Source organism: Nyctereutes procyonoides, unplaced genomic scaffold (genome assembly GCF_905146905.1).
Source record: "Nyctereutes procyonoides isolate TBG_1078 unplaced genomic scaffold, NYPRO_anot_genome, whole genome shotgun sequence".
Taxonomy (NCBI): domain Eukaryota; kingdom Metazoa; phylum Chordata; class Mammalia; order Carnivora; family Canidae; genus Nyctereutes; species Nyctereutes procyonoides.
The window spans coordinates 42,770,888-42,797,375 of NW_026575047.1; the positions used below are offsets into that span (position 1 = coordinate 42,770,888).

At 44.4% G+C, this 26,488-nt stretch overlaps 1 protein-coding gene across 3 annotated transcripts in view; it reads right to left on the reverse strand.

Annotated features, from left to right (window-relative positions):
- The window catches only part of AKAP13 (A-kinase anchoring protein 13), a 324,337-nt gene that overhangs the window by 4,853 nt on the left and 292,996 nt on the right, over nt 1–26,488 (reverse strand). For all 3 annotated transcript variants that reach the window (XM_055326518.1, XM_055326519.1, XM_055326520.1), the window contains 17 exons: nt 25,574–25,709; nt 23,157–23,269; nt 22,398–22,550; nt 21,387–21,637; nt 18,736–18,861; nt 18,507–18,624; nt 17,594–17,842; nt 13,302–13,378; nt 12,210–12,391; nt 12,010–12,092; nt 9,562–9,756; nt 6,936–7,097; nt 6,294–6,364; nt 5,790–5,834; nt 2,830–2,880; nt 1,668–2,117; nt 480–813 (listed from right to left, as the gene is read on the reverse strand). In XM_055326518.1, coding sequence (XP_055182493.1) covers nt 480–813; nt 1,668–2,117; nt 2,830–2,880; nt 5,790–5,834; nt 6,294–6,364; nt 6,936–7,097; nt 9,562–9,756; nt 12,010–12,092; nt 12,210–12,391; nt 13,302–13,378; nt 17,594–17,842; nt 18,507–18,624; nt 18,736–18,861; nt 21,387–21,637; nt 22,398–22,550; nt 23,157–23,269; nt 25,574–25,709 — 2,796 coding nt within the window. The remainder of the gene's footprint in view (nt 1–479; nt 814–1,667; nt 2,118–2,829; nt 2,881–5,789; nt 5,835–6,293; nt 6,365–6,935; nt 7,098–9,561; nt 9,757–12,009; nt 12,093–12,209; nt 12,392–13,301; nt 13,379–17,593; nt 17,843–18,506; nt 18,625–18,735; nt 18,862–21,386; nt 21,638–22,397; nt 22,551–23,156; nt 23,270–25,573; nt 25,710–26,488) is intronic.

The following is a 26,488-nucleotide window of genomic DNA, read 5'->3' on the forward strand; positions in this document are numbered from 1 at the left end:
GAACCTCAGTTAGTGGGGTTTAATCACAAGCTCTGTGCTGGCAAGCACAACTGTTGGTCTCTCTGAACTTCCATTTCCTAGTTTCTCTTGGGCTTAGCATCACCTGCTTCACACAGCCAGCTCCTGGAAGTGCTCACTAAGTACGAGCTCTACTGGTGACTGGACCAGCCCTACAGGGAAGCAGGGAGACTTTAGTCTTCATCTGGGTCCCTCAGTTGGGGAACAGATGCCTGGAATATGAGACCTGCACACTCTCCTGGGCACACGTGTGCACAAGGGGGGAGGATGTCTTAAATGACCATAGAGTTGGTATTCCAGGTGTGAGTCCCAGCAGCCTTCACAGGCAAAGCAAGTGCGCCTGGCAAGACAGCACACACCTGAATGGCCCCAATTTAACCATCCCCATGCTATGGAAACCTGCCCACCCTTCAAGATCTGGGGGCAATGGGGCTGGAGGGGACCTGGCGTGGGTAACTCACCACAGGGCTGAGAGCGGCTGCCTTTGTTCTTCTTCTTTTTCTCCTTCTTTTCCTTTGGCTTAGCTAACCCAAACAGGCGGGTGGAGGCAGAGGCAGGTACTGGGGTCTGGTTCTGACCCTCGGGTACTTTGTTTGTCTGGCTGGTGGAACTCAGTATGTGAAAAGGCCCCTTATCTTTGTGTGTCCGAGAGATGCTGTTCCTTTTTGGGGATACTGAGAGTTCTGAGTCCAGGGATCCTGATTTGGCTATCGAAGGTACAGATGGCATGGGGGGCTCCTCAGGATTCGGAAAGAAGGATGGGATCCTCAGCAGCTTAGTATGTTGATATGACACCTGCACATGTTCCAAACGAGGTTTTAAGTAAGGTGCCAATGGGATTCCCAGTGCCCACTCACTAAATGCTGGCTGAGGTCAACTGGGGAGTTTCAGCCTGGTGTGCACCCACTTCCTTGGACACCTTGGCACTCACAGTATAAGGATTCAGGACGTCTTGACTAGCTACTCCTCCCTGCCCCAAGTAGTACCTGGGAAAGCATTACAATTATTAGTTTTGATACCATTATTAATTTTATTACATGTACTTAATGTCAGCAGCAGCAGAAAGAATTAATTTATCTTGGATGACGCAGCTTAGTAAAGAACTCCCATTCCTGAAGAAACAGGAGAGATGTTTGGGTGAAGACTGAATCACACAGGGCCATGGAGAATTATTTCAGGGCTGAGGGACGATGGGAGCCTGTCAGGTTAAGAGGGTGGTAGGGAGTCAGAGGTGAAACCAGGTAGAGGAGCATCATCAGATCTGTGGTGTTCCATGCAGGGGTGTTGCAGGGAGGGGCTTCTGAGTTATTGGGATGCGGATGGAATCCATCCTGTCTTGAAGAGCATCATGCAGAGCCCATTCCTGCTCCCACCCTATACCTCAAACACCTCTGTGGGAAGCTAACCTGCTTCTCTGCTAACCTATTTCATCCCTGGAAGATGGCAACACCAGACCAGTGCCAACAGACAGGCAGTTCAGTCACAGGTATCCATGTTCCCCAAATGCCCGCAGAACACCCATGGCCTAAGCTCAGAGAGGGCGGGGGCTCGCCCCCCCCCCCACAGACCCCGGTGCCCCTGTCCCCACCAACCCCGTCCAGGCTAAGCAAGCTCCGGGAGCACCCCCTTCACCCGTTCCAGTGCCTCACCTGACATGCGTCGTGCTCCACCTGCCTTTGGCTGAGTCGCTCAGCATCCCGCTTCAGCTGCTCCTGCTCACGCTCCAGCTGCTTCTGGGCTGCGCGGAGCCTCTCCAGGTCACACTGGTAGGCACCCTTCTTGTGCTGCAGCTCCTCCCGCTCACGGTCAAGGTCTTGCTGGCCACGCCACACATCCTGCTCACGCTGCGCCAGCCGGGCCTCACGCTCCTGCAGTGCTCTCTCGCGGGCCTCCCACTCGCGCTCGCGCCGCCGCTTCTCCTCCAGGTGCTGTGCCTGCTGCTTCTGCAGGTTGGCCAGGTCCTGGCGCTGCTTCTCCAGGCTGCGCTGCTTTTCCTGCTCCACCAGGGAGCTGGGGCGCGATGAACTCCGGGTGAGTGCACGCTCTGCCAGCAGCAGCTTCTGGTCCTCGATGTAGCTGTCCTGCTGCAGCACCACGCCCTGGGCAGGGGCAAGAGAAGTAGGGAGGTGTGACTGGCCCTACCCCTAGTCCAGCCCCGGGCTCAGGACAGCCTACAATTCCCCCTCACTTTTTAGGCCAGTCTGGTCAGAGTGTTCCACTACAACCTTGGAGCCAAGTGCCCGCCCCTTGGGGCACTTCTCATGCAGGAATGTCAACTGTGTGGGGACCGAGTCTTGTTACACTTGGTCACACACTGTTGACACTGCCTGGGGTGGAGACTGTATGTGTTCTGGAGGTGTGAGGAAGTGGGAACTGGATAATGTTATAGCTTGCAGAAAGGAAATGGGCAGAATTTAAGGATAATTCCCAGAAAGTATTAGATAGCAGTTATTTGAGGAGGGCTTCCCTATCCACATACTACGCAGCCATTTTGAAACTTAAAATCATGCTAAAGCCTTTCTGGACAGAAAACATCCAAACCATGTTTAGCACTTTATGGGGTTTGCCCTAGGGTTATCTACAGCACCTATGTATAGTCTACTATCATCAATCATCAGTTCTTAGAAGGTCAGTGACGCTCTAAGCACTGCATCTTATACCCTTTCTCATCCTGACAGCTAGCCTTGTCTTGACTGAAGGCTCCATTTTACCTATGAGCAGCCCACATACCTCAAAGATCCAGGCCAACAATACCCTTAACAATTTTTCTTGAAACGAATGAGTGAAAGGATAAAAGAGAAAGGCCCATACCTGCAATGTGCTTAGGAGTTCGTGGAGATGAATGACACTCTGGACAAGTTGCTGCAAAAGCAAGGAATGGAAACATTACCTCAGACCAGAGTCTCAGAACCCACCACACCATGTCCTGTCTGGCAACATAAGCCCCTGAACACACAGCAAGGAGCCTGCATCTGAATGCAATGTTTCTATACTGAAAGCACCAAAAAGAATAAGCAGGTACAAATGTCCAAGAGATACACAACAAAATCAAGCCAACCAAACGACGGTGTAGGAGGGCCATCAGCACACATAGAAAGGCATTGTAAAGCTCCAATTCTCTAAGATTACTGGCATAAAAATGACGTGCACACCATTGTAACAGAACAGAAAGCCCTGAGCAAACCACAAGAAGTTAGTGTATAATTAGCATTCCTGAATCACTGGGGAAGGAAAGAATATTCAACAAATTGTTCTCAGAAAATGGATAAATCTTTGGAAAAAATTAAGTTGGGATCCTGGCTCACACAAAAAATATTCAAACAGATTTAAAAGGTTGAGTGTAAAAAAAAGAATCATAAGAGAGTAAGAAAATATGAGAATGTCTTCTCATGATGAAACAGAGACTTTTTGAAGAATCAATGCAAGAAATCACAGATGCACCAAGTGTCACTATATGAAATATAAAATTAAAACATGTAATGCAGGGACACTCAAAGCCAAATGAAAAAAGGCTCCTGTGGATCAACGAGAAACAAATAACCTAGTAAGAAAACAGGCAACACAAACCAGCAATTTGTAAAAGAGATATAAATGGCCAATTATATGACCTATAAAAAATGATTCACCTTTATTTGAAATTAAACAGATGAAAAATAAAATACCACTTGAACTTATGAAACCAACAAAATGTCAGTTACAAGTGGACTGTTCCCAATGCTGGTGAAAGCAAGGACAGACTTGTGTGGAGGGAAGGGGAGCACACCATGAGTATTTCTCTCTCGAGTGCAGTAGCGCCGCACAGAGCTGTTTTTGCTGCATTAAATTCCACACACAAACTAGAGGAAGAACTGAATGATGGCATACAACATAACATGCAACTGTTAAAGAGCATGTGTGTACAAATCTGCTCTGGGGAAATGCTTCTAATGTGTGTTAGGAGAAAAAAGGACACAAAGCTCCAGAGAGTATTTGGTATAAGTTGTACAGAACTATTTTTGTACTAGTCATACCCACACAAACTTATACATTTAAATAAATACATGTTGTGCAGAAGAAAAGGCTGGAAACATAAATACCAAACATTTAACAGCAGTTATTTCTCAGTGGTGGGATCATTTTATTCTTTTTTTCATGATTGGACATTTTTCAAACTTTCTACTATGACCACATATTTCTTTTATAATACAGCTCACCTATGAACAATGCAGGGGTTGGGGCAGCAGTTCCCTTGCACCGTAGAAAATCCACCTATAACTTCTGACTCCTAGCACTTTACTAACAGCTACTGTTGACCCAAAGTTTTACCCATAACATAGCTGATTAACATATATTTGGTACGTTATAGGTATTACATGCTGTATTCTTATAAAAGTAGGCTAGAAGAGAACGTTACTAAAAAAATCAAAAGGAAAACATATTTATAGCACTGCACTATATTTGTCAGAAAAAACCTATTAAGTGGGCCCATGCAATTCAAGGATCAACTGTACTTAGAACAAAACACACAAAAAATTATTAGGCTTATAGCCCTTCTGAGAACACAGTTTTTACTCCTCTTTTCAGTTTATTCTGACAGTGGCTCGTGGTCCACAGAGTGTTATCCTCACTAGAGTGCCTGAAATGCCCCGGTCTGGTAGTTTCTTACCCAACCCTTGTCACAAAATACAGGGGAAGAAGTTACCAAAGAGAAAAATAAGAGCGAAATTTCATTGGAGCAGCAGGTACAGAGAATGACAGTCTGTGTGAGAGTAAGTTTATTTCATTTAAGGAAAGCACACCAAAGGGGAGGCCTTCAGAAAACCATGTGTTTTTACACTTCCATGCCAACAAGTTTTGGGGGGGGGGGGGGGAAGGGGAAGTTCCCTTTAATTAAAAATTTTAAAACCATGTTCGTCAGGGACTTAAGATATTATGTTAAAAGCAAGAAGAAACTCAAGAGCCTGGGTGGCTCAGTGGTTGAGCATCTGCCTTGGGCTCAGAGTGTGACACAGGGTCCTAGGATCAAGTCTCACATCAGGCTCCCTACATGGAACTTGCTTCTCCCTCTGCCTCTGCCTCTCTGTTTCTCTCATGAATAAATAAATAAATAAATATATTTTTAAAGTAAGAAGAAACTCAAGAGCACCCAGAGAGGGGCACCCCATAAAGCCACTGTCATTTGTTGTCTAACTCCGGTTGGCTGACAAGCATTCTAGTCGATCAGAGCCAAGCAAGTGTGGAGAGGGTGGCGGCCTAGAACAGGATTTGCAGGGAAGAGGAACAGATTTGCAGGGAAAAGGCAGGAAGAGGGGACCAGAGCCAGAGAGGCACAGCTCCCAGCAGGGTGGGCAGAACTGAACCCACGAAGGGAAGGAAGATCCCCTCTCCCATAAGAGCAGTGACACCACTCTGTGCGTGACACAGAGGGACATGCAGCGAGTGAAAAGCAGCACTCAAAGAAAACGCAACTTGAGTCATTGCAGGACAGGATATTACTGCGCAGTTACCTACAGGGGAGGTGCCATGGTCCATAGAGCCAGGCTTATGTGACCCTGCATGTTTCCAGAGAGCAAGAGGCCTGCTTCTCCAGGATGGAGAAGTCTGGAGCAATCCGAGGCTGAGGCCCCGGGGCCAGGGAACAGCCAGGTAAATGGAAGTGGCAACCGCACGGTTAAGTGCACAGATCAAGGCCAGGAGTCAGCTTGTTCATAACAGCAAAACACAAATAAGCATCCTCAGCCTAGCAATTATAACAAAATCCTTTTCTTATACATAGCTCGTAATGCCCTTACCTCACTGTTTCTTTTAAGCATAAATACCAGGTTAGCATTTCCACCCTATAAAACAAAAAACATGCATTTAAAAGAAAAAGAAAAAGATGATCCTGGGGCAAAAATAATATTCAATGTGTGTCTGTTATGCTTGGGCTTCTCATTTTTACTCTTTTCCAGCACAGCCTCCTGCTGCAGGATAATGAAGATTTGAGGCTGGACTTAACTGACACCCCTGAAGAGTCGAGGCTGGTATGGGCCACTGACACAAAGCTCCTGATGTTGGGGCCGCAGGGGGAGCCACGAACGTAAAGTAAACTCAGGGTTCTGAGCCTGAGAGGTCAAAGGGCCAGTGATATGGTACTTTTAATTGTAGGGTTTCTTTAAAAATGTGTTTTTCTCTTAAAGTAGGAATTAACAGCAAGTCAGGCATCCAAAATAAGATTCCAGTGGATTAACTGCAAAGTCTATGGATGTAGAGGGAAGTGCCAAGGATGTCTTGGGTGGTGCATTTTAGAAAAATACCTTTTTCAGACCACTGTCGGATTCTGTTCTCCTCAGATCTTGGCCATCCTCTCCCTCTTCCTTCTCACCTCCTGAAACAAACAAGTTTTTGTTTTGTTTTGAATAAAGCTGTGGAACAGATTAACCAATAAAAGCATACAAAATATATAGCTTAGAGATATGGTGGTAATCCTACATCTTATTATTGTCAAAAAGGGGGAAGCCGCTTGGTGGCAGCTAAGTGATTAAGAATTTTGTGGCCGCAGAAGAATTAGAAGCAGAAAGGAAAAATGAGTATCATTACTCTTTTGGCCACAGCTTACCAGAGATCCCAGGAAATTGTTTTTTATTATTAAAAGTAAGCATGACACTGATAGAGATTCTTGAGTGTTCTAGCAGCTAGCTACTAAATGAGCTTTCACTAAAACTTCTACTGACTGGGACAGAGGAGATGCAGCTACCAGAATGAGCACATTTTTGGTTGTGTGTGATAGTCTACAGAAGGATCATCTACAGAAGTATGGGTTCTAAATCATTTATCCTTTTTTTTCCGCCTTAAAGTAAGCTCTAGGCCCAAGGTGAGCCTTGAACTCACAACCCTGAGAGCAAAAGCCGCATGCTCTACTGACTACTAAGACAGCCAGGCGCTCCTAAATCATTTACCTTTTGAGGCATTCATCTGATGGCTGTCAAATCCTCCGAAGGTCTCTGCTCTCCGAGGCAAGGAAACAGGGCCAACTATGCCTTCTTGCTCAACAGGGCTACTGACAGCCGGCCCGAGTGTGCCTCCCAGGCTTCCACTCACCAAACCTTGAAGGATCTCCACTGGAAAAAAGGAAATGTGCAAAAGTGATATTTCACCTTCCACTGAGAAAAAGAAAATATCATGGTAATACATGATATGTAGGGAGCATGATCAGAAAATTCCAGAGGGACTCAGTGACGTTCTTCGCTCAGAGAAAGGTTTCAGCTCTGGATTCTATTGGGAAATTCAGAGGAAGCCTTCAGTCTTATTTACATGGGGCTGAGGAAATTTGAAAGGGCACAGGGAAGATAGTCATTTACTGGAAGGAGCATGGCCTTCTAGAGTCAGGCCCAAAGTAGCAAAAAAGAATTCCTGGGGAAGCAAGATGGGCCAATTTGAGAGCAGTGCTGAAACTGGCAGGGTTTTTGCCCGCTGGCACAGTGAGTTCAAGGGACCAGAGTAATCTAAGGATCTGAGGTCTCAAATCTGAGCAGTGAGGCTTCTCTTCTAGAGCAGTGTCCCACAGAAAGGAGAAAGCGCTAAAAGTGGAATAAAATTAGAGTCCTGTGAAGTGAGAAAAGATATCTGAACTTAAAAACTTAGGAAAGTATTTCATGTAAAAATGAGCAACTGGGAAACATCAAAGTCAAATCTCACACAACACTATGGAAAAAGAGAGCAAGAAAAAGAGACTCCATTCCCTGCATGGACTGGTAACAGCACATCAGAAAGACAGGTCCGTGCAGTGGATGAGCTACTTACTGTATGGAGAGGACACAGGCATGGAGGGACCCAGGGCAGAATCAGGACACACAGATTCCAAGAAGTGGGAACAAAGAGAAACAATTATTTTAGAAAGGAAAACTAGAAGACAAGAGAAAAATAAACCCAACAGAAAATGACTTACCAGAGGTGGGAGGAAGATTAAACATTAAAAAGATGAACAGAGAGAAAGTGTGAAGGGACCAGCACATATGGAGGACAGGCAGAGGGGATCCAGCATGTGGGTGATGGGAGCTCTTGAAGAAGAAAATCAAAACGAGGACAGAGGAAAAAATACTAAAAGCTTTAAATGAAGAATATTTTTCTGAACTCTGAAACCACATCAAATTAGAGCACTGTGAACCTAAGAGCATCGATCCAGAACAACCCCAACACTAAGGCATGTGCCAGTAAAACTACCTGGATTTCCAAATAGCTCTTGGGAACCTAGGCAGAAAGCATGTGACTTACACAAACTGAATCGAGTTAGGATCGTATGTGGACAGCAACGCTTTACATCAGAAAAAAAGGAAGGACATTATTTAAGAACAATAAAGATACCCAAGGGAAGAAAGAGTGAACCAAGGAATCCATATCCCACAGAGCAGACTTTCAAGTTTGCGTACCACAATTATCAACAGCGTGCATGGATACAGGGCACACTGTCCTCACATGCCTCACTCCTGAGACATCTACTTAAAGGATGAGCTTCAGACATCCAAAATGACAAACGATGTCATGAAAACCCCAGCAGCAATGACCATCCCTATTGCCCAGACTGTGGTCTTAAAATATCATTTCCCACTAAAAGAAGTAAGAGTTCCTTAGAGAAATGACTCTAGATCTGGGCAGAGAACAAGACGAGTCTAGAACATCTTAATTTATCAAAGAGCATCGAAGCTCTCAGAAACTCTTGGGATCATGACAGAAGCACCTGGGAGCCAGACAGAGAGGTGCTAGTTGGCAAATAGAGGATATTCTGAACGTTTACGTAAGGATAAGAATTGTAGGGACTTGAAAAACATCAAACAAGTTTACACTCATAAGTCTATATAGTAATATCTAAAAAGTACTGGTCACCTTTAGAGGATGACCATGGAACAATTCACTATCCTGATAACTGGTAAATAAAGGGGGAAAAATAAAATATTTATCCTTTTATTTTCCCTTTCCTCTAGGCTACAAAGGAGGAGGCAGCTAGCAAAGCTATCTTGTACCTCCAAAAGAGGAGCACAACACTCCAAGAACACAGCTTACCACAGGGATCAAGGCTCAGTAATTAAGACTGAATCCAGCTGCAATTCTGAAAGAACTAGCAACAGAACAGAACCCCTGCATGAACAAAAGCTGGACTGTGAGAGACATTCTAGGTCAAAAAGCTCAGATTCTTCAAAGATAAATTGTGTGGAAAAGAAAGGGATGGTGGGGAGGCCAGGAAATTAGGAATCCGAAAAAGCCTATGAAAAAAATACTAGTTTTTATGGTGTCTACACATAGGCCGTTAGCCACAGAACTGTATGGAAACGTGTAAGTCACAGCACCCGTTCCTTTTTAGAGGGAGGGAGGGAACGTATGGAAGGGCTTTGGGGTGTCTGGCCACATTTTATTTCTGGACCCATGTAGTAGTCACAAGGAAGTTCCCCTGATAATAATTTACTAAACAAAATATTTGTTTTGGGTTGTTTTCTGTATTTGTGCTTTATTTTACAATAGAAAAGTAAAAACTAGTAAATACTATTAGTGCATAAAGCACTTTGGGAAGAGATTAAGAGGGGCAGTTACCCTCGTTTATTGCACTTTTCATTAAAGGTCCTCCTTTGAGAGCCTCTTCTGTGTTGGAGCGGAAGAGGATTCTAGAACTGTGAGTTGGGGAGCAATCCTCCGGCAAGGGGGTGCTGCACTCAGTCATGTCTCGGAAAATCATCTCCTTCTCTTCCAGTAAGAGGAGGATCTGCTGGTCCTTCTGCTGAAGTTGCTCTGCAAGGGGGAATGGAGAAAAGGTCTGGTGACTCTAAGGGTGTTTAGTAAGAGATGAGTGGGACACAAATGCCACCTTGTGGCCACTGGTAGGACAACAGAGAACACAGCTGCACCTCCCCCTCCCCCCCAAGATGGCAATTTCCATCCCACATCTTTGGAGACAAAATCAGAATTTGTGACATAAGAAGCCTTCCTTTGTTTCCACTCCCCTACCTCCTGTTTACTTCTCAACCCACTCTTGTCTGCAGCTGCTCTTTCCAAGGCTACCCTTCATTACTCATCCAATGAGGCCTGTGTTTCATCTTTTCCAGCATGGAGGATTCCGCTCTATTTTTTTTTTTTTTAAGATTTTTTCTTTTTCTTTTCTCTTTCTCTCTCTCTCTCTCCTTCCTCCCCGCCCCCCCCCACCTACCTACCACACGAGCGTGGAAAGGGGCAGAGGGAGAGGGAGAGAATCTTCAGCAGACTCCCTGATGAGTGAACAGCCTGACACAGGACTTGATCTCATGACCCTGACATCATGACCTGAGCTGAAATCAAGAGTTAGACACTGAACCGACTGAGTCACCCAGGCACCTCTCCTCCCTCCTTTCAAACCCTTTACGCCCCTCACTTGGAGGACATCATTGGTTTCTCTTGCTGCCATCTTCAGTGAGTAACACCTAGGGTTCTCTCTTGGCTCCATCCTGGGCGGTCTCCTACACTTCACATGCTTCCTTCTGGAGATATGCCCTCCCACAGCTTCAGGGACTTCCCATGTGCTGGTAACTCACGTAAAGCAGCCTGAATCCTGCCTCCTTTTCTGAGCACCAGGTCAGAGTCCCATCGTCCTGTGGCTAGCTCGACCTCAGCTTGTCATAAAGCATTTTCTCTATTCTTGCCGTCCTTCTCCTCCCTCTGGCCTGTGATCCCTTCCTTAGCCAACACCACCTTCATCCTAGAGCTGGGCCACCAAAGACCTGGGAGGACTTCTGTCTCCTGGCCCCGCCCTGCCTTCCACACCCACTCTTCTCCCATGAGCCTCCAAGCGAGGCTTTCCACTCCCTGCAGCTCCCCCACTCCCTCAAGCAATTCTCCCACTGGCTTCAGCGTCAATGAAGACCATTTAGGTTGAAATTTCGCTACACAGATTTTACCATTCCTTTGTCGCTCTTCAAGCCCTGGTCTTTCCAGCTAAATCCCTATTTCTTGGCCCTGACTCCCCGGAGACCACAGGCAGGATTAGGTCCCGCATTCTCTGTGTCTGAGGTCTAGACCCATCATTTATGTACGTCTCCTTTGCTAACGGGACTCCCTGACAGCAGGGATGCTGCTGTGGGCATATCTGCTCCCCCAGCACCTAGCACTATGCATGGCCGGGTGCCTCATGCATATGAAGAAAACAAGTTTTTCATCCCTGCCATACTAATTACGGGCCAATAAATCAGGTGTCACTGTGGCTTCAGCCTAAATCTGCGTCCTCCCCACACCCCCACTGAAACAGTATTATTGTTTTGTCTAACTGAACTCCTTGGGTGCTGACATTGACTTGACTCTGGGCCTTATTTCTACCTGAAGCTGGGTCTTTACTTGGGAACATTCAGCAAGCCCTGGCGGGGAGGGGAGCACTTGCCTCTGCTGCTTAGAAGGCAGGGAAGCAGAACCCTCTGTCACACTCTGCATATGTGACTCTGGACTGCATGGCCTTCATGGGCCTCGGTTTTCTCATCTGCACAATGGGGACTGGCACACATGAATGTTGACAGACTACACCAATAGCAGGGACTCAATGAACAGAGGTTGAGCATAACTCAATGAACACCTCTCCCAGAACCACCTTCTAACTCATGGTGCACATACAGCACAGCAGCAAGGGTAACTGATAAAAATTGCTTAACTGGAAAATTCTTTTCTTCAAGTACCCCTCTCTCTGTTTGAACCTTGAATATGTGAGTTTTAGCAAATTCTTCCACGACAAAGTACAAAGAATGTCACTAAGGTCCAACCAACAACACATAAAGTGAAAAAAGAGAATCAATGTCTTCTTGATCTGGTGTCAGACAACTTACGATGGCCGTTTTACAGGACTTGGGATCCATGCCAGTTCAGATTCAGTTGCTCTTTCATTAAAACCTATTCACCTCCCCGTTGTGACATGTCTGCTGGGACAGCTGTGCAGCCAAGGGGCCACAGCACTCCAGGAGCCCCCTGAAGACTCCACACCTGCACATGATCTGCAAACGAGGTCTCAGATACTTCCAGCAGCCTTACCTTTCAGTTCTCTGGCTTTGGTGTCCAGTATCCTCTTTTCTTCCTCATTCTCGCTGGGAATTCCTTCATCTTCATCTCTGTTCCTAATACCCAACAAAACAAATGAATCAAAAGCCCTCCACCATGTCAATTACTCTGGTCACTGTCCCCTCCTCGGGGATAAAATCAGAGGCTGGGAAGGGCCCTGGTGCTTGACTTACAGGGTGTTGATCGTGTCCTGAATGATCTGAATCCAGCTGTTGCGCTCTTCTTTGGAGCTGGCATGTACTTCCACCATCTCCGGGTCCTTCATCCCCATACTTATTAGGAATAAACCTTTTTCTTCATGTGCGACTTCCCTTACAATCAGCTTCTTTAAAGAGATCACTGTTGATTTCTGGTCCTAGAAAAAGGGGAGAGGGTCAATGTAAGAAAGGCATACGATATCCTAACTCTCCAGAAAACTCTGATCTAAGTAAGGTAAGACCAGATGTATGATCTCACTTATGAGTGGCATCCAAAAACACAAAAAACAAACAAAAAATGCAAAAACCCCACACCAAACTCCAAGAAAAAGAGACCAGATTTGTGGTTACCAGATTGGAGGGGTAACCAATTGTCCAGAACATAGGACAGGTGTTGAAAGAGCAAGAAAATTCTCACGGTTCTTATCACAACAGTTTTCATTTCTTCCTTTTCTTTATATTATATCTATAGGAAATGATGAATGTTAGCTAAACTTTTTGTGATCATTTAATAATATACATAAATCAAACCACCATTCTGTATGCGTTACAGAGTGGTATGTGTCAATTATTTCTCAGTAAGACTGAAAAATTTACATATGGTTTAACAAACAATGGTAGATTTAAGATAAAGTATCTCATTATTTCATCTACGTTTTAGCAAACTGAAAAAGATTTCCAAAAAGGAAATGATTTGTATCTACCGAGTTTCCAGACATGGTTCCTACATGATGAATCCTTCTAGGTTCCTTGGTGACTGGCTGGTGGCATTATAAATGAGCACGATTTATGGGGCATAACATGCGAGAAATACTCCAGTGACAGATGTCCTTAGATCAAAAGTCCAAGGTCCCCAAAGGGACTGTGAGGGAACAGAAAACTAATGTTTCTTGGGGGTAGGGTGGAACACTGCAAGGGTATCTGAGAAATTACTCAGAGGAATCTGTCCTGAGCAAATTAATTTTGAGACGGGGGGAGAGCAATAATCCAGTGTTCAGACTCTATACTTACTCCGGATGTTCTGAATACTATTAATTACAAATGGAAGAGATTGACAGTTTAGCTTACCAATGATGCAAAGACATATTTCTGGTCTTTTTCTTGAAGGAAAACTAAAATGTCAGTAAGCAGAACTGCTTGAACCTCTGTAAAGTGGAAAAGAGGAGAATGGACAAGGATTACTGAACAGTGAAACGAGTTAGAGGCCAAGTCAGCAATACAGCCCTCAGAACAAATCAGGATGGGAGAGTACCCTACAGATGGGTTTACACTTCTGCAGGACCCACACCGGCTCACTGATTTTTTAGACGTATTTTTAAATGGAAGTTACCACCAAAGTCTTATCTTGACAAAGCCTGAATACTCTGCTCTGGAAAGAAATATTCCATAAGGGAAGAAGACATGAAGAACAAAATACTTTAAAGCTGGGAAGGATTTTAACAGATACTACATAGCAACACATTCCACCAAATACTCAGGTCATGATACTCCCTGATCTCTGATCCTAATAATGGGAGAGGTGTGAAAGAGAAGACTGGAGCATTGCCAATAGGTGATGTATAAAAATACCTCGGTCTGATGAAAGGCAGACAACCCTCACACCCCAGGAGAACAGAATGGCTCCACATGCCCTCTGATTTCACAGGTACATACATGGGAACACAATGGAGCCCAGTCAGCCTCAACATCTATCTGCCATGGACACAGCCTGCTGTTCCTCTCAACTCAAACAAAAGCCAAAGTAACATGTGTACTTGGATCTAGTAATCGGGAGAATGCCACAAACTCCTGCTCTGAGAATGTGGGGCAGCATTTTCTAGTATCGCCTTAAAAGATGAGGTCTGGCATCTCAGATCTAGCAGGCTGGCCCCTCTGCGCTATCCTCCCCCTGGAAGGGGGGGGCCTACTACCCCGTGGGGAAAGAACAGAACTGACTTAAGCAACCTCCTCAGGTGTTTGGGTCCCCTCTGGGCTTTCCCACCCCTTCTGCCACAGCTGGAAGCCCCTCTCTGTGTAATTTGCTACATGGCTATGAAGAGAACAGAAGCAAGGACAGCAGATTGCTCAGGAGGTAGTTTTCAGCTTAGACCAAAAAGGCCATAAACTACTGTTCTATGGGCTGCTATTCATTTTGACAAGTTTCTTAAAGTTTACTTTTAAATAATTCAGGTGTCTTCTAAACAAAGTTTCAAAACACAAGTTTCAATTTCGCTGGATGCTTCTACGTACAGTGTTGATGGGTCAGAGAAAAACAAGCCCGTCCCTTTCAAGGGGTGCCAGTGCAGTAATGGCTGTCCTTGGCACGAGCCCACCTGAGGGGGGAAGGCCTCTACACCAAGCCTGATCTCCACTGGAGAGCCTGTCCTGTGCCACTAGCTGACCACAGCTTCAGTCCCACAGCTGGAATCCATCAGTTTTTACTTTGGGAATGAATAAATAAACTGCTGTGTACAGGAAAGAACCAAGTGCTGGCTCTAGGCAGTGGCAGCTCTAGGAAATTCAGGTCCTTGCAAAAGGAAGCAGGCTTTCCTCAAGCACCAGGCTGCCTTGAGGCCAGTCCCAAAGTGCCCGTGTGGGCAGAGTCCTGATCCGGGGATTCTCAGAGCATCAGATGATAGGTACTGGGAAGGGGGAGGGAGCCTCGGGGATTGCCTCATTCAAGTTCACCATGGAGCAGAGACACACATCTGCTGGAGGCAGGAAGGGATCATTCTTTCATGTGAAAGGTTCCTGGCTTTCCTTTCAATGCTCCCACTGGAACTCAGGCCTGGTGTGCTTGCCGTGGTTCCCTGCAGCAGGGGCTCTCCTGTCTCTGTCACCAGCCTCTCCCTGCTCCTGCTGCTCCCTGGCTGCCTCCATGATGGCGCTAGAAAACAGTAGAATGGATCCCTTTCCTGCTGAAAACCCCCTGTGTGGAGCCCATTCTGTGCCCACCCCATTGAACAGTATCAGCTGTCACTGTCCGCATCCTGACTAGGCCCCTCTCTGACCCTGTCCTCAGCCCTCCCCGCCACCGTGTCTGCTGCCTACAGGCCAGGTGTACCTGCCCTTTGTCCTTCATGACTAACTCAGATGCTACTTCTCATGGGTCTCTCAGTTCTGCCCTTGGTTCCAGCGCCCGTCAGACTGTGGAGCAGGCACCTCTTCACAGGCCTCTTCATTCTGAGCCCAATACCTATGCAGGCTCAGCTTCATTCACCTTTGAGGCCAACGGGTCACCTGGGACATCTTTACTGTTTGGTGCAAGAGTGGTGAGATGCCAGCTAAGGACTCTGGGGTACTGGCTGGCAGCAGCTGCCTATAGTGTTCCTGATGTGTGAGAGACAGGCCAGGGGCACAGATCTTATTCCCAGCCTTGGTTTCCTTTTTTCTTTTTTTTTTTTTTAATTTTTTATTTATTTATGATAGGCACACAGTGAGAGAGAGAGAGAGAGGCAGAGACACAGGCAGAGGGAGAAGCAGGCTCCATGCACCGGGAGCCCGACGTGGGATTCGATCCCGGGTCTCCAGGATTGCGCCCTGGGCCAAAGGCAGGCGCCAAACCGCTGCGCCACCCAGGGATCCCCCAGCCTTTGTTTTCTGTCAGCGCGGATGACACCACGCGGCCAGCCTGCCTGGTGCACACAGCTTGTCAGGGCTGGGCCAGGTGTGCTTAGGGCTGCTGCTAAGGCCAGAGCTCACACAGGCCTCAAGGGTCGATGAAAAGGTTATTTATAAATCAGATGGGTAGACGAATTAATAAACCTCATAGTAATTTCCTTAACTTGATGCAGCTCATCCTTTAAAAGGAAAAATTAAAACCAAATGGAAAATTAGTATCTTCTACAATTTTGTGCTTAGAGGAAGATAAAAGAGATGAGTATCATCAAGTTTAATAATCTATCTGGCTGGTGTGAGTCACACATAGGTTTTCTCTAAGGTCTTGGGAGCTGAAAAGTCCTCTACAATCTCTCTTCAAACAAGTGACGTATTCTTAATCTCTCAGACTCTGACCTGCTACCTGATAGGGTTTTCTCTCCATGCAACTGTTGCCAGAGACCCCAACCCCTAATGTGTTGCCTGTTTCTGGAGGAGACCACACCTTTCTTAATAGCCTGCGTTTCTGTAATGTTATACTTGGCTTTTTTTTTTTTTTGCCTTTTTTTTTTTTTAAAGATTTTATTTTATTTATTCATAGAGACAGAGAGAGACACAGGCAGAGGGAGAAGCAGGCACCACACAGAGAGCCTGACGTGGGACTCGATCCTGGGTCTCCAGGATCACGCCCTGGGCTGCAGGTGGCGCTAAACCGCTGCGCCACCGGGGCTGCCCTTTTTTTTTTTTTTTTTTTTTTTGCCTTTTTAAGCTGTTTTATAAACTTCAGAATATATAACGAGCATCTTGCCATGCAATAGGGTAAAACTCCCTTGCTAGAAGAATCTTACAGACTGGGTCAGAATACTATGTTCAATTAGAAGCTGGCCACAGGAGACCCACAGAAACACGTAACACCAGAAGGTATGCAACAAAGGTACACTGAATACATGTAAGTTTAGGAAGCAAGTGGGTCTTCCTATTAACTTGAGGAAAGACATCAAGATTCAAGGCATAGGCCAAACTCCTCATGATGGCCATGGTGAGGAGGGTCAGTGCTAACTGCCTGCAGACCACGATTGGGCTGCTTTTCCAACCCGTCTCACCTCCTCCCGATCCTTTCCATAATCTCCCCTTTCACTGCTGCCTGTGGCTCTCCAAGCCTCTGACATGTGTCCTTGTTATACTGTAGGATGTGACCGCCTATGATTGACTCGAGGCACACGACAGTCACCAGCTTCCAGGCAGGGCCAATACCTCTGCTTTACTAGCAATCTGTTTCCTTTTCATCCTTTTTTCGTTTTCCTGGTTGGCATGAGATTTTGTCCTGCTCATTCCTCTCTGGATGCCACTGCTCTTGGGCCTGTCCTTGCTGTCTCCCACTCTTCCTGATTCTTGCCATGAGTGCCATGTGGCAACACTTAGACCTGCACACCAGCTCCCCCTCTGCCACCTACTCTTTGGGGCCATCCCTGGCCTGCATACCCTTGGAGTCACCGGGAGCAGGTGCCAAGAAGGGCCACCTTGCTTTGTTTTTAAAATCTTTTTTCTTCCCCCATTTTCCCTGTGTCATTCCTGTTCTCTTACTGGAGTTTACCATCTCATAAGCTGTCTCAAACTCATTTTTTTTTATATAAAATTAAGAATTAAAAGACAATTGCTCCTGTGTAATGTTTGGGTGTGGGATCCCTAGGAAAAACCTGGCGGTGGATTACTAACAAAATTATCTGAATCTTGCTTGCTCTTTTTTGGTACACATGTAGACTCAGACAAAAAGCAAGCCTTACCTTTCAACCTTCCTGCTGCGCTCTTCAGAAACACACCCCCATCCCTCACAAGCTTCTTCCGCTTCAAATCCTCCTTGGCAAACATCTGGCCGCTCTTCATCCTCATGATCGACTTGCTATCTGTCTTTGTATAAATTTCATTCAGACGCACTTTCTTTTCATAACTTGCCACTTTGCTGTCCACGGCTCCAATCACATCCTTCACCAGGCTCAGGGACTGAGCCAGATCTTCCTGCTCTACTTCATTGTCTTGGAAGGAAGGAATAATCCTGTTTTTAATGGATCCTTTCAGACAAGGAGAGGGGGAAGCCTACTTCCTGGTGGACATGCTGATAGCATGTCTGATAGAGTGAAGCCAACACACCAAACATCATGTGCCTATCCTTGTCATAAGGTTAATTCTCAATAAAGTTAGACATTTTCTACGACAGACACAACATGCAATTCCACGCCATGTCCTGAAGCAGAAGGACCCAACAATTTCAGGGAGAAAGAGGGGCAACAGTAATGTATGTCTTTATCTCATCTTGAACATAACTGCCTAGGAGCAGGGCTGGCCAAGAGAGAGAAACTAGTAAGTCCAGGTTCAGTGAGAAACAACAGCAGGTCTAGCAGTTCACTTATGGAAAGAACTGGTGGGGATCCCTGCCCAGTCTTGTGGTGAGGGAGAAGTTGCTCGGGCTGCTGAATCTTGAGGGAGTCAGTAAGTGGCTCCTTCCTGCTTTTGTCCACCTGAAGCCTGGGGACACAGCATTCCAAGTTTTCACTTAAGAAAACAGTTTTTAGGGTAAAACACAGGATCTCTTAGAGACCTGTGAGAGCATTAAGCAGCTCTTCCTTGGGGCCTCTTGTGCTGGTGGTCATACAAGAAACAGTCTGCTGGCAGACCTGACCGGTGAGGAAAGAGGCTCACCTTTGGTACACTGCAATATTCTTTGGAATAAAACTGGGTATTTCGTGATTCGCTGGGTCACCAGCAATATGCACTCTGGGATGCCCAGCCTCCTCACGATGGCACTGCTCATCTTCTTCTGCAAAGGACAAAATGGGATTATCAGGAGCTATTCGAGGAGGGCTCTGGCTCAATGAATAGTGACACAGTGCCCCAGACCACGAAAGAGTTCCCTGTTTCACACTCATACCTTCACAAAGGCCTGAAACCGCTTATCCTTGGTATGAAGGTCTTTAAAGTAGTTCACAGACTGGTTGTGTTGCCCACAGAACTTGCCGTATGTCTTCTTTAAGCGTTCTGCGTTCTCCCCTGAAAACTGCAGAAAAAAGCAAGCAGAAGTTGGAGCTCGACGCTGAAATTTTATACAGAATCTATATCGAATTTTGTACAGTTTCCAGTCTATTTGTAAAACCCAAGAATGCGTTCCCCAAGAGTTCCTCAAAAGATTAAAATCGTGCTGCAGCTTTGGAAAACAATATTGCAGTTCCTCAGAAAGCTACACAGAGTGATCATGTGACCTGGCAATTCTGCTCCTAGCCATAAAACTTACACAAAATCTTGGATATGAAAGTTCATAGCCACCATATTCACAAGTGCCCCCAAGTGGAAATAAACCAAATGCCCATCCAAGGGTAAATACAATGTGGCAGGAACACAGGATGGACCATTATTCTGCCACAAGAGGAATGAAATACAGATAGATGGTTACAATATTGATGTTGAAAGCATTATTCTAAATGAAAAAGCCAAACGCAAAGGACTGTCTATTATTTTATCTCATTTACTTAGTAATAAGTCCAGAATAGACAAATCTGCAGAGATAGAAAGTAGATTGGTAGGTGCCTAGGGCAGGGGCAGGGTGATAAAGATGTTCTAAAACTGACTGTAATGGTGGTCATACAACTCTGTGAATATAGAAACTAGAAACCATTGAACTGTACACTGTACATAGTGAACTGTACATAGAAGTGGGTACCTCCTATGGCATATGAATTTGTTCCAATAAAACTATTTAAAAAAAACAACCATCACAGAAATATCTATGTGCTGTGCACTTAAGTAGTGCAAAATGTGTTCTAATTTCTATTTGTTATAAACACAGTAGCGAAACAAGGAGATTCACTAGAAGTTTTCCAGTGAGACAGTCTTAAAAAGCTCACCTTGATAAATCAAAAAGATATCAGAAGCAGCTATTATTACTCAGTGATCTGCTTATCTTACCTACCTCAGGCCAGCAGTCCTAACAATTCTGTGTGGTCTTTCATCATTTCTAAATGTGTGCAGTCTCAATGGCTCATCTGAAGAGATGTTCACTTTGGGGTAAAACAATAAGTTTCTGCATGTTAAGCATCAATTTCTACTGTATTAAAAATCTCTGAAGGCAACACAAATTGATCCTTACCAAAAAACTTGAAAGAAAAAAGGTTCAGAGTATCTAGCTTCTCCTTTTCCCCTTTACCAAAGGGAAAGTTAAGGCAAAGATTTTTAGGTGCTCCACTTCCATCATGAAGTAAGTGCTATAAAAGGGTGGTTTTAGAACTGGCACATAGAAGCAACAAATGGATGCCATGATGGTCCAAGATATGAATCCTACCATTAAAGATCTTACTAAAGGAACATGCACAAGTACAATGAACTATGGACAATACAAGTCAGGTTAGAAGAGGCACCTGTGCAGGTCTGAGGGTAGAGAGAAAGATGTGGAATCTGTTAGGAGGGGATGTTAGGGCCCTATTTGTGGCACAGACCTGTGTTACAGCATGAGCCATGCTCTGTGTGCCTTACATCCTACCATGCCTTTGTTCACTTGGGAACAGGAGGAGTGTGAGACATAGGTCTGAGTTGTGTCTGCCTCTGTGGTTCCAGCTGGTATTTTGATGCCCAGGAAATATTAGAAAAAGGATGAATGAATGCACTAATGAATTAATGAGGTGAGGAGTACAGGCTGAAGAACGTAAGGAAAAGACAACACTTTATCAATTCTTAGGCAGATGTTCCACCAATGAAGCTTCTGTTTGTATGAGGCGGCAGAGATCTGCTGAGGAAGACCTAGGTGGGGGTGATGCCGTGCCCCTCTGCCTGTTAAGGTTCAACTAACAACACTTTTTTCTTTTTTTAAAGTTTTTTTTTTTTTAAATTTTTTAAAAATTTATGATAGTCACACACAGAGAGAGAGAGAGGCAGAGACACAGGCAGAGGGAGAAGCAGGCTCCATGCACCGGGAGCCTGACGTGGGATTCGATCCCGGGTCTCCAGGATCGCGCCCTGGGCCAAAGGCAGGCGCTAAACCGCTGCGCCACCCAGGGATCCCACGACACTTTTTTCAAAATAACTTCTGGCCCAACTGTTTTTGGAGTAGGATTGAAACCATGCCACCTCTTGATGAAAACATCAGCAAGATCTATTTTATGGAACTATTTTACAGATAGTTTCTTGTTCAATTTTCTAATCCCACGTGGTTTTCAGATAAAGGAGTTCCTTTTGATTTAAGGCATAAGGAGGAAGTTGAAATTCCAAAAGACTGCTTTTAACTTCTTAAACTACACTGTTTCTGATGATAGTCTGGATGCTGAAAAGGAAAATGGGACTTTTACTGAATATCTACCATATATGCTAGTTTTTTTATGTATATATTCTCTTTAGTTTTAAAAAAATGACATTAGGAAAGAAAATCTGCCCTCATTTACAGAAAAGGAAATTGAGGCTCAGAGAGATTTGAAAACTTGCCTATGCTCACAAAGATAACAGGCAGTATAGTCAGGATGTGAATGCATGGCTGCTGAACCCCAAAGCTTCACTTTCTACCTCATTATGTGGGGGAAGATCCTTTCCATTACTCACCTGATTTACAAGCACATCTCCCATCCTCTTGATGAGGAAGTTCTTTTCGCTTTTATCCACCAGAGATTCCTTCTTCCGCTCCAGGATCCTCTGAAAGAACTGGCTATGGATACTGATCAGTTCATCCAAACAGGGGAACAGCTTCTCCACCGTCTGTTGCTCAAAGAGCAGTTCTGTCATCATCCCCCGGCTGTACACATCGCTCATGATCTTCAGCGTGCGGATGTGGTGCAATTCTGTCTGCATCAACTCTGAAGCAGGACAAAGCTGGTCAGGATTCTCCTTCAAAGGTCACCTGCTACTAAAAGCCCGCTTTAGTCTTAACACTATTTAGAGCCCAACTGAAACTTAAAAACTGGGTCAACAGCTGTCTTTCCCTTAAAGTGTTCCCATTTCATTTCTCTATTTCACATCACCTAATGCTGTTTTCTGACGGCATGCTGGATTTCCATCACTCTTTAAATGATGGTTTCCCAAGTGGTCTGTGCTAGATTCAGAGCCTTTCATAATTTCCTACAAATGACTCATGCTTAGTTTCCAATGTAGCTGAGAAATCAAACTGTACAGTCACAAGAGATCTCTTTCTAGGGCTGCTGCATAAACAAGCGCTTACATTCAATAAAATTAAAGGAAACAATTTTATTTTATTTTTTAAAGATTTATTTATTTATGCATTCAGAGAGAGCGAAGAGAGAGGCAGAGACACAGGCAGAGGGAGAAGGAAGCCCCAAGCAGGAAGCCTGATGCGGGACTCGATCCTGGGTCTCCAGGATCACACCCTGGGCTGCAAGTGGCGCCAAACCGCTGCGCCACCGGGGCTGCCCCAAGGAAACAATTTTAAAGAGAAAAGGACAGATGTAAGATCATGTCTCTAAACCTCAAAGTTTTTAAAGAAAATCTGTGACATGCACCATACTTGAAAATTGGCTTTCTAAGGTCCAATGATTTCCTTGATAAAAGGTGCTGCACAATGCATATCAAACATCAGCAGAACAAATGGGAGGGTCTCACCATAAATCACTTCTTGCCGTTTGACCACATCTTTCTTTTGCTGTTTGAGAAACTTGCTATCCACTACTCGACTCCAGGACTCTGCTTCTAGTTGTTTGGATTCCATCTCGAAGTCCCCCATTAGCTGTCCTTCATTCATGTCTGTACCTACTCCTCAAAACAGCAAAAGATCAGTATCAGAATCTGGGGTCTGTGAGCTCTAGGAAGCTTACACTGTACTTTCCTCAGGTGATAATTTCCCAAGACACACACAGTGCATTAACACAGGGAATATTCATAGAATGCATATTCTAGGATCAGAAAAGAATCATTTCCTGTCTGGGAGTGACACACTGCATGTGCACGACTCTGGGTAAGAGTGATAAATATCACCTAAATCAAATGTGACTGACATTCAGGATTCCTATGTGAATAAGGAATTGTAAAGTACCTGGTAACTTTACTTAAGAGGTAGGCTTATGACGTGCCCAGAGCTATAACTTACCACATACGAAAAGTCTAAGGGAAGAAAAAGTGTTAGTACTAGAGAAGGACTACATTAAAGTCAATGACATCCTTCAATGGACAACTATCTAACAACTGGGTAAGTTTGATTACCAACTGATTATAGAGCATTTTGATGATTAAGAGACAAGTTAGAGAATCTTCACAGGAGTAAGGAAGAGGCAGGTACTATTATTATTCCATTTACACTTATATTCAGTGAACAGCACCCAGTCTCCACAGATGCGTAAGACACAGGCCATAATTTCCTCTTACCCTCATCAGTAAGTGATTCTGTTGACTCATTGACCTTGCTGATTTTATTTAGGGAGTCTGTTGAATGAGACAGGAATTTCCAGGTGTTTGATATGTTCTCATCATTGCCAACTCTGAGGAAGAAAAGAAGCACATACTGTCAACCACATTTTTAAATAACCCATTGTCTGCATTCTCAAATGAGTACCAGAAAATCTCTAAAATGACAGCTGGCTATAAGCACCACAGTGATGGAAGACAAATTACTTATGTCAGGTTCTTGGAAACATGCAACACGAGCTATTCAGGAAGGTCAGAAACATCACTAAGATGTTTCACTGAAACCTGAACCTCTTGAGCCTTCACTGAAGATCACTGAAAACCTGCACCTCTTGAGCCTTCAGTTATGGTGTGTGTGTTTTTCTTTTTTATGATAAGTAACAAGAATAATGCTCTTCCCTTAAACTCTGTACACATTACATAAGAAATTTCTCCATTTGAAACTCACTGTGTAACTGCTAATTTTTTCTACTTGTTCCTAAATAACTGCAGCCTAAGCACTTTTAATAAACTGTATTCCTTGGACTTTCTCACACCCAACCCACCAGCTGGCACAGCAGGCCCCCAGTAAATGTTTTTGGTAGGACACAAAAGCAAGCCAGAGTCATTTAAAAGTTTACATTTTATTTAAAGATTGGTTTTTAAAAGTTATAACGCAAACAAGTTTTGAGACCCTAACAACTCTGAAAGGAGGCCTTTGAACAATGACAGTACAAAGACAAAATAAAAATACCTGAAACATTTTTTTAACAAGAAAACAATAGTCAGCACAGAGGTTAGGAGATGAAGACAAAAGAAAATCTGCACCCTTTAGTTAAGAATTTTGCTCCAGCCGAGGTTAAGAGAGATGCAAGAGATGTTCTGAGTCCTACATTTGAGGTGACTCCTTTACTTGATGGGAAGGCAGGAGTCTTATTACCCCAAACAGGCAGCAACATCATAATTAGCCTTGTGCCAGCCCTGTGACAGCTGAGGCCTCAACAGTTCGGGGCCAGAGCAACTTTTGCAAAGACCACAAAAGGAACTTAGTGCAAATGAGTGAGGGCAGACCCAGAAGTCCTAACTGGACCATTATTCACTATCATGAAATGGACTTAAGAGTCAAGATGCAAGCCCAGAGAAGAGATTCAAAAAGCAGCAGAGACACTAAGTTCACATGACCAACAGAAAAGTGTAATATCTGAAAATACAAGTGGTTACAAACAAAAATCCTGTGCCCCCCCCCCCCCACAGTTTTCACTGATTTTGATCTAAAAACTGTCCCTTTATAACTCAGGTTCCTTAAAAGTGAGGATGACCACGCAGGAAGCACAGGACAATGTGCCTGATGATGGTGTTTAAAGGGGATTCCTTGCTAAAAAATGGTGGGCATGACAGTGCATCAAAATGCAATCCCCATTCTCCGTTTCTGTATCACTTGGCTATACACTAAATCATTATTTTATACCTTTTTTTTTCCCTACTGAGAAGAATCTTTTCCTGAAGTGATATGGTTATTAAACTCCTGTCACCCACATACATGGCCAAACAAGCAAATGAGAAAATGCTCTGCATCACTTGCCAACAGGGAAACACAAATCAAAATCACAATGAGATACCACCTCACACCCAGTGAAAATGGTGAAAATTAACAAGACAGGAAACAACAAATGTTGGAGAGGATGTGGAGAAAGGGGAACCCTCTTGCACTGTTGGTGGGAATGTGAACTGGTACAGCCACTCTGGAAAACTGTGTGCAGTTTCCTCAAAGAGTTAAAACTAGATTTGTTCTACAACCCAGCAATTGCACTGCTGGGGATTTACCCCAAAGATACAGATGCAGTGAAACGGCAGGACACCTGCGCCCCGATGTTTATACCAGCAATGTCCACAATAGCCAAACTGTGGAAGGAGCCTTGGTGCCCATCGAAAGATGAATGGATAAAGAAAATGTGGTCTATGTATACAATGGAATATTACTCAGTCATCAGGAAGGACGAATACCCACCATTTGCTTCGATGTGGATGGAACTGGAGGGTATTATGCTGAGTGAAATAAGTCAACTGGAGAAGGACAATCATTATATGGTTTCATTCATACAGGGGAAAAAAATAGAGAAAGGGAATAAAGGGGAAAGGAAGGAAAATGAGTGGGAAAAATTGTACAGGGTGACAGAACATGAGAGACTCCTAACTCTGGGATACCAACAAGGGGTAGTGGAAGGGGAGGTGGGGAGGTGGGTGACGGGCACTGAGGGGGGCACTTGGCGAGATGAGCACTGGGTGTTATGCTATATGTTGGCAAATTTAACTTAAATTAAATTTTTAAAAATTAAAAGAAAAAATAAACTCCTGTCATCTAGATGTCAACTGTGCTGTATCTATGAATCCCCACTTACCCAGCAATGTTCTGTATGGAGACACTTTTGGAGAGTGAGATACTCTGTTGGGACCGTCTATTGGCAAACATGGGAATGGCAGTGGCTTCATCCGCCAGGAGGACTGCAGACCGAGGACGCTCCTTGGGCTGTGAAGCTATAAAGGAAGAGAGGACATCAAATGAATGGTGTATCCAAGCTCATGAGTAGTGACTCATCTGACAAGTGTCAAACAGAAGCAAATTTTTTTAAAGCAGATTTGCCCTGGGAATGTAAGTGGATACAAAAACTCTATGGAGGACAATCTGGCAATATCTATTGAAACTGCCTAGATCCTTTGATCCAGTAATCTAATTTTAAGATATATTTATTCTACCTCCCCCCTTTTAAAAAATGTAATCTCTACTCCCAACGTGGGGCCTGAACTCACGACCCCAAGATCAAGAGTTGCATGTTCCGAGTGAGCCAGTCTGGCACCCTGGATATATTTATTCTACGAGATACACTTGTAATGCTTAAAAGGACGTATGTCCAAAGTTATTCAGTGAAATGCTGTTGGTAAAAGCAAAATACCAGCAAGGAAACAAATGAATATCAAAAGATCAATTCACAAACTATGGTACATCATACACTAAAATACTATGTAGCTTTAAAAAAAATGAAGACACTCTCCACGAATTGATATAGATCTCCAAGATAATACTGTAATGGGGAAAAAAGACAAGGCCCATGACAAACTTTTTAGACTTTCATGTTTAAAAAAAGAAAAATAAGCCAAATTAGGATTTGATTTAATAAAGAAACTTGGAGAAGATAAATATAATAAAACTAAGAGGAGTAGTTAGCTGTGGGTTGGGATGCAGATTGGGGAATGAGGATAAAGAATCATGGGTAGTAATATATTTAAACAAAGAAAATAATTCAAAGTAAAATAAA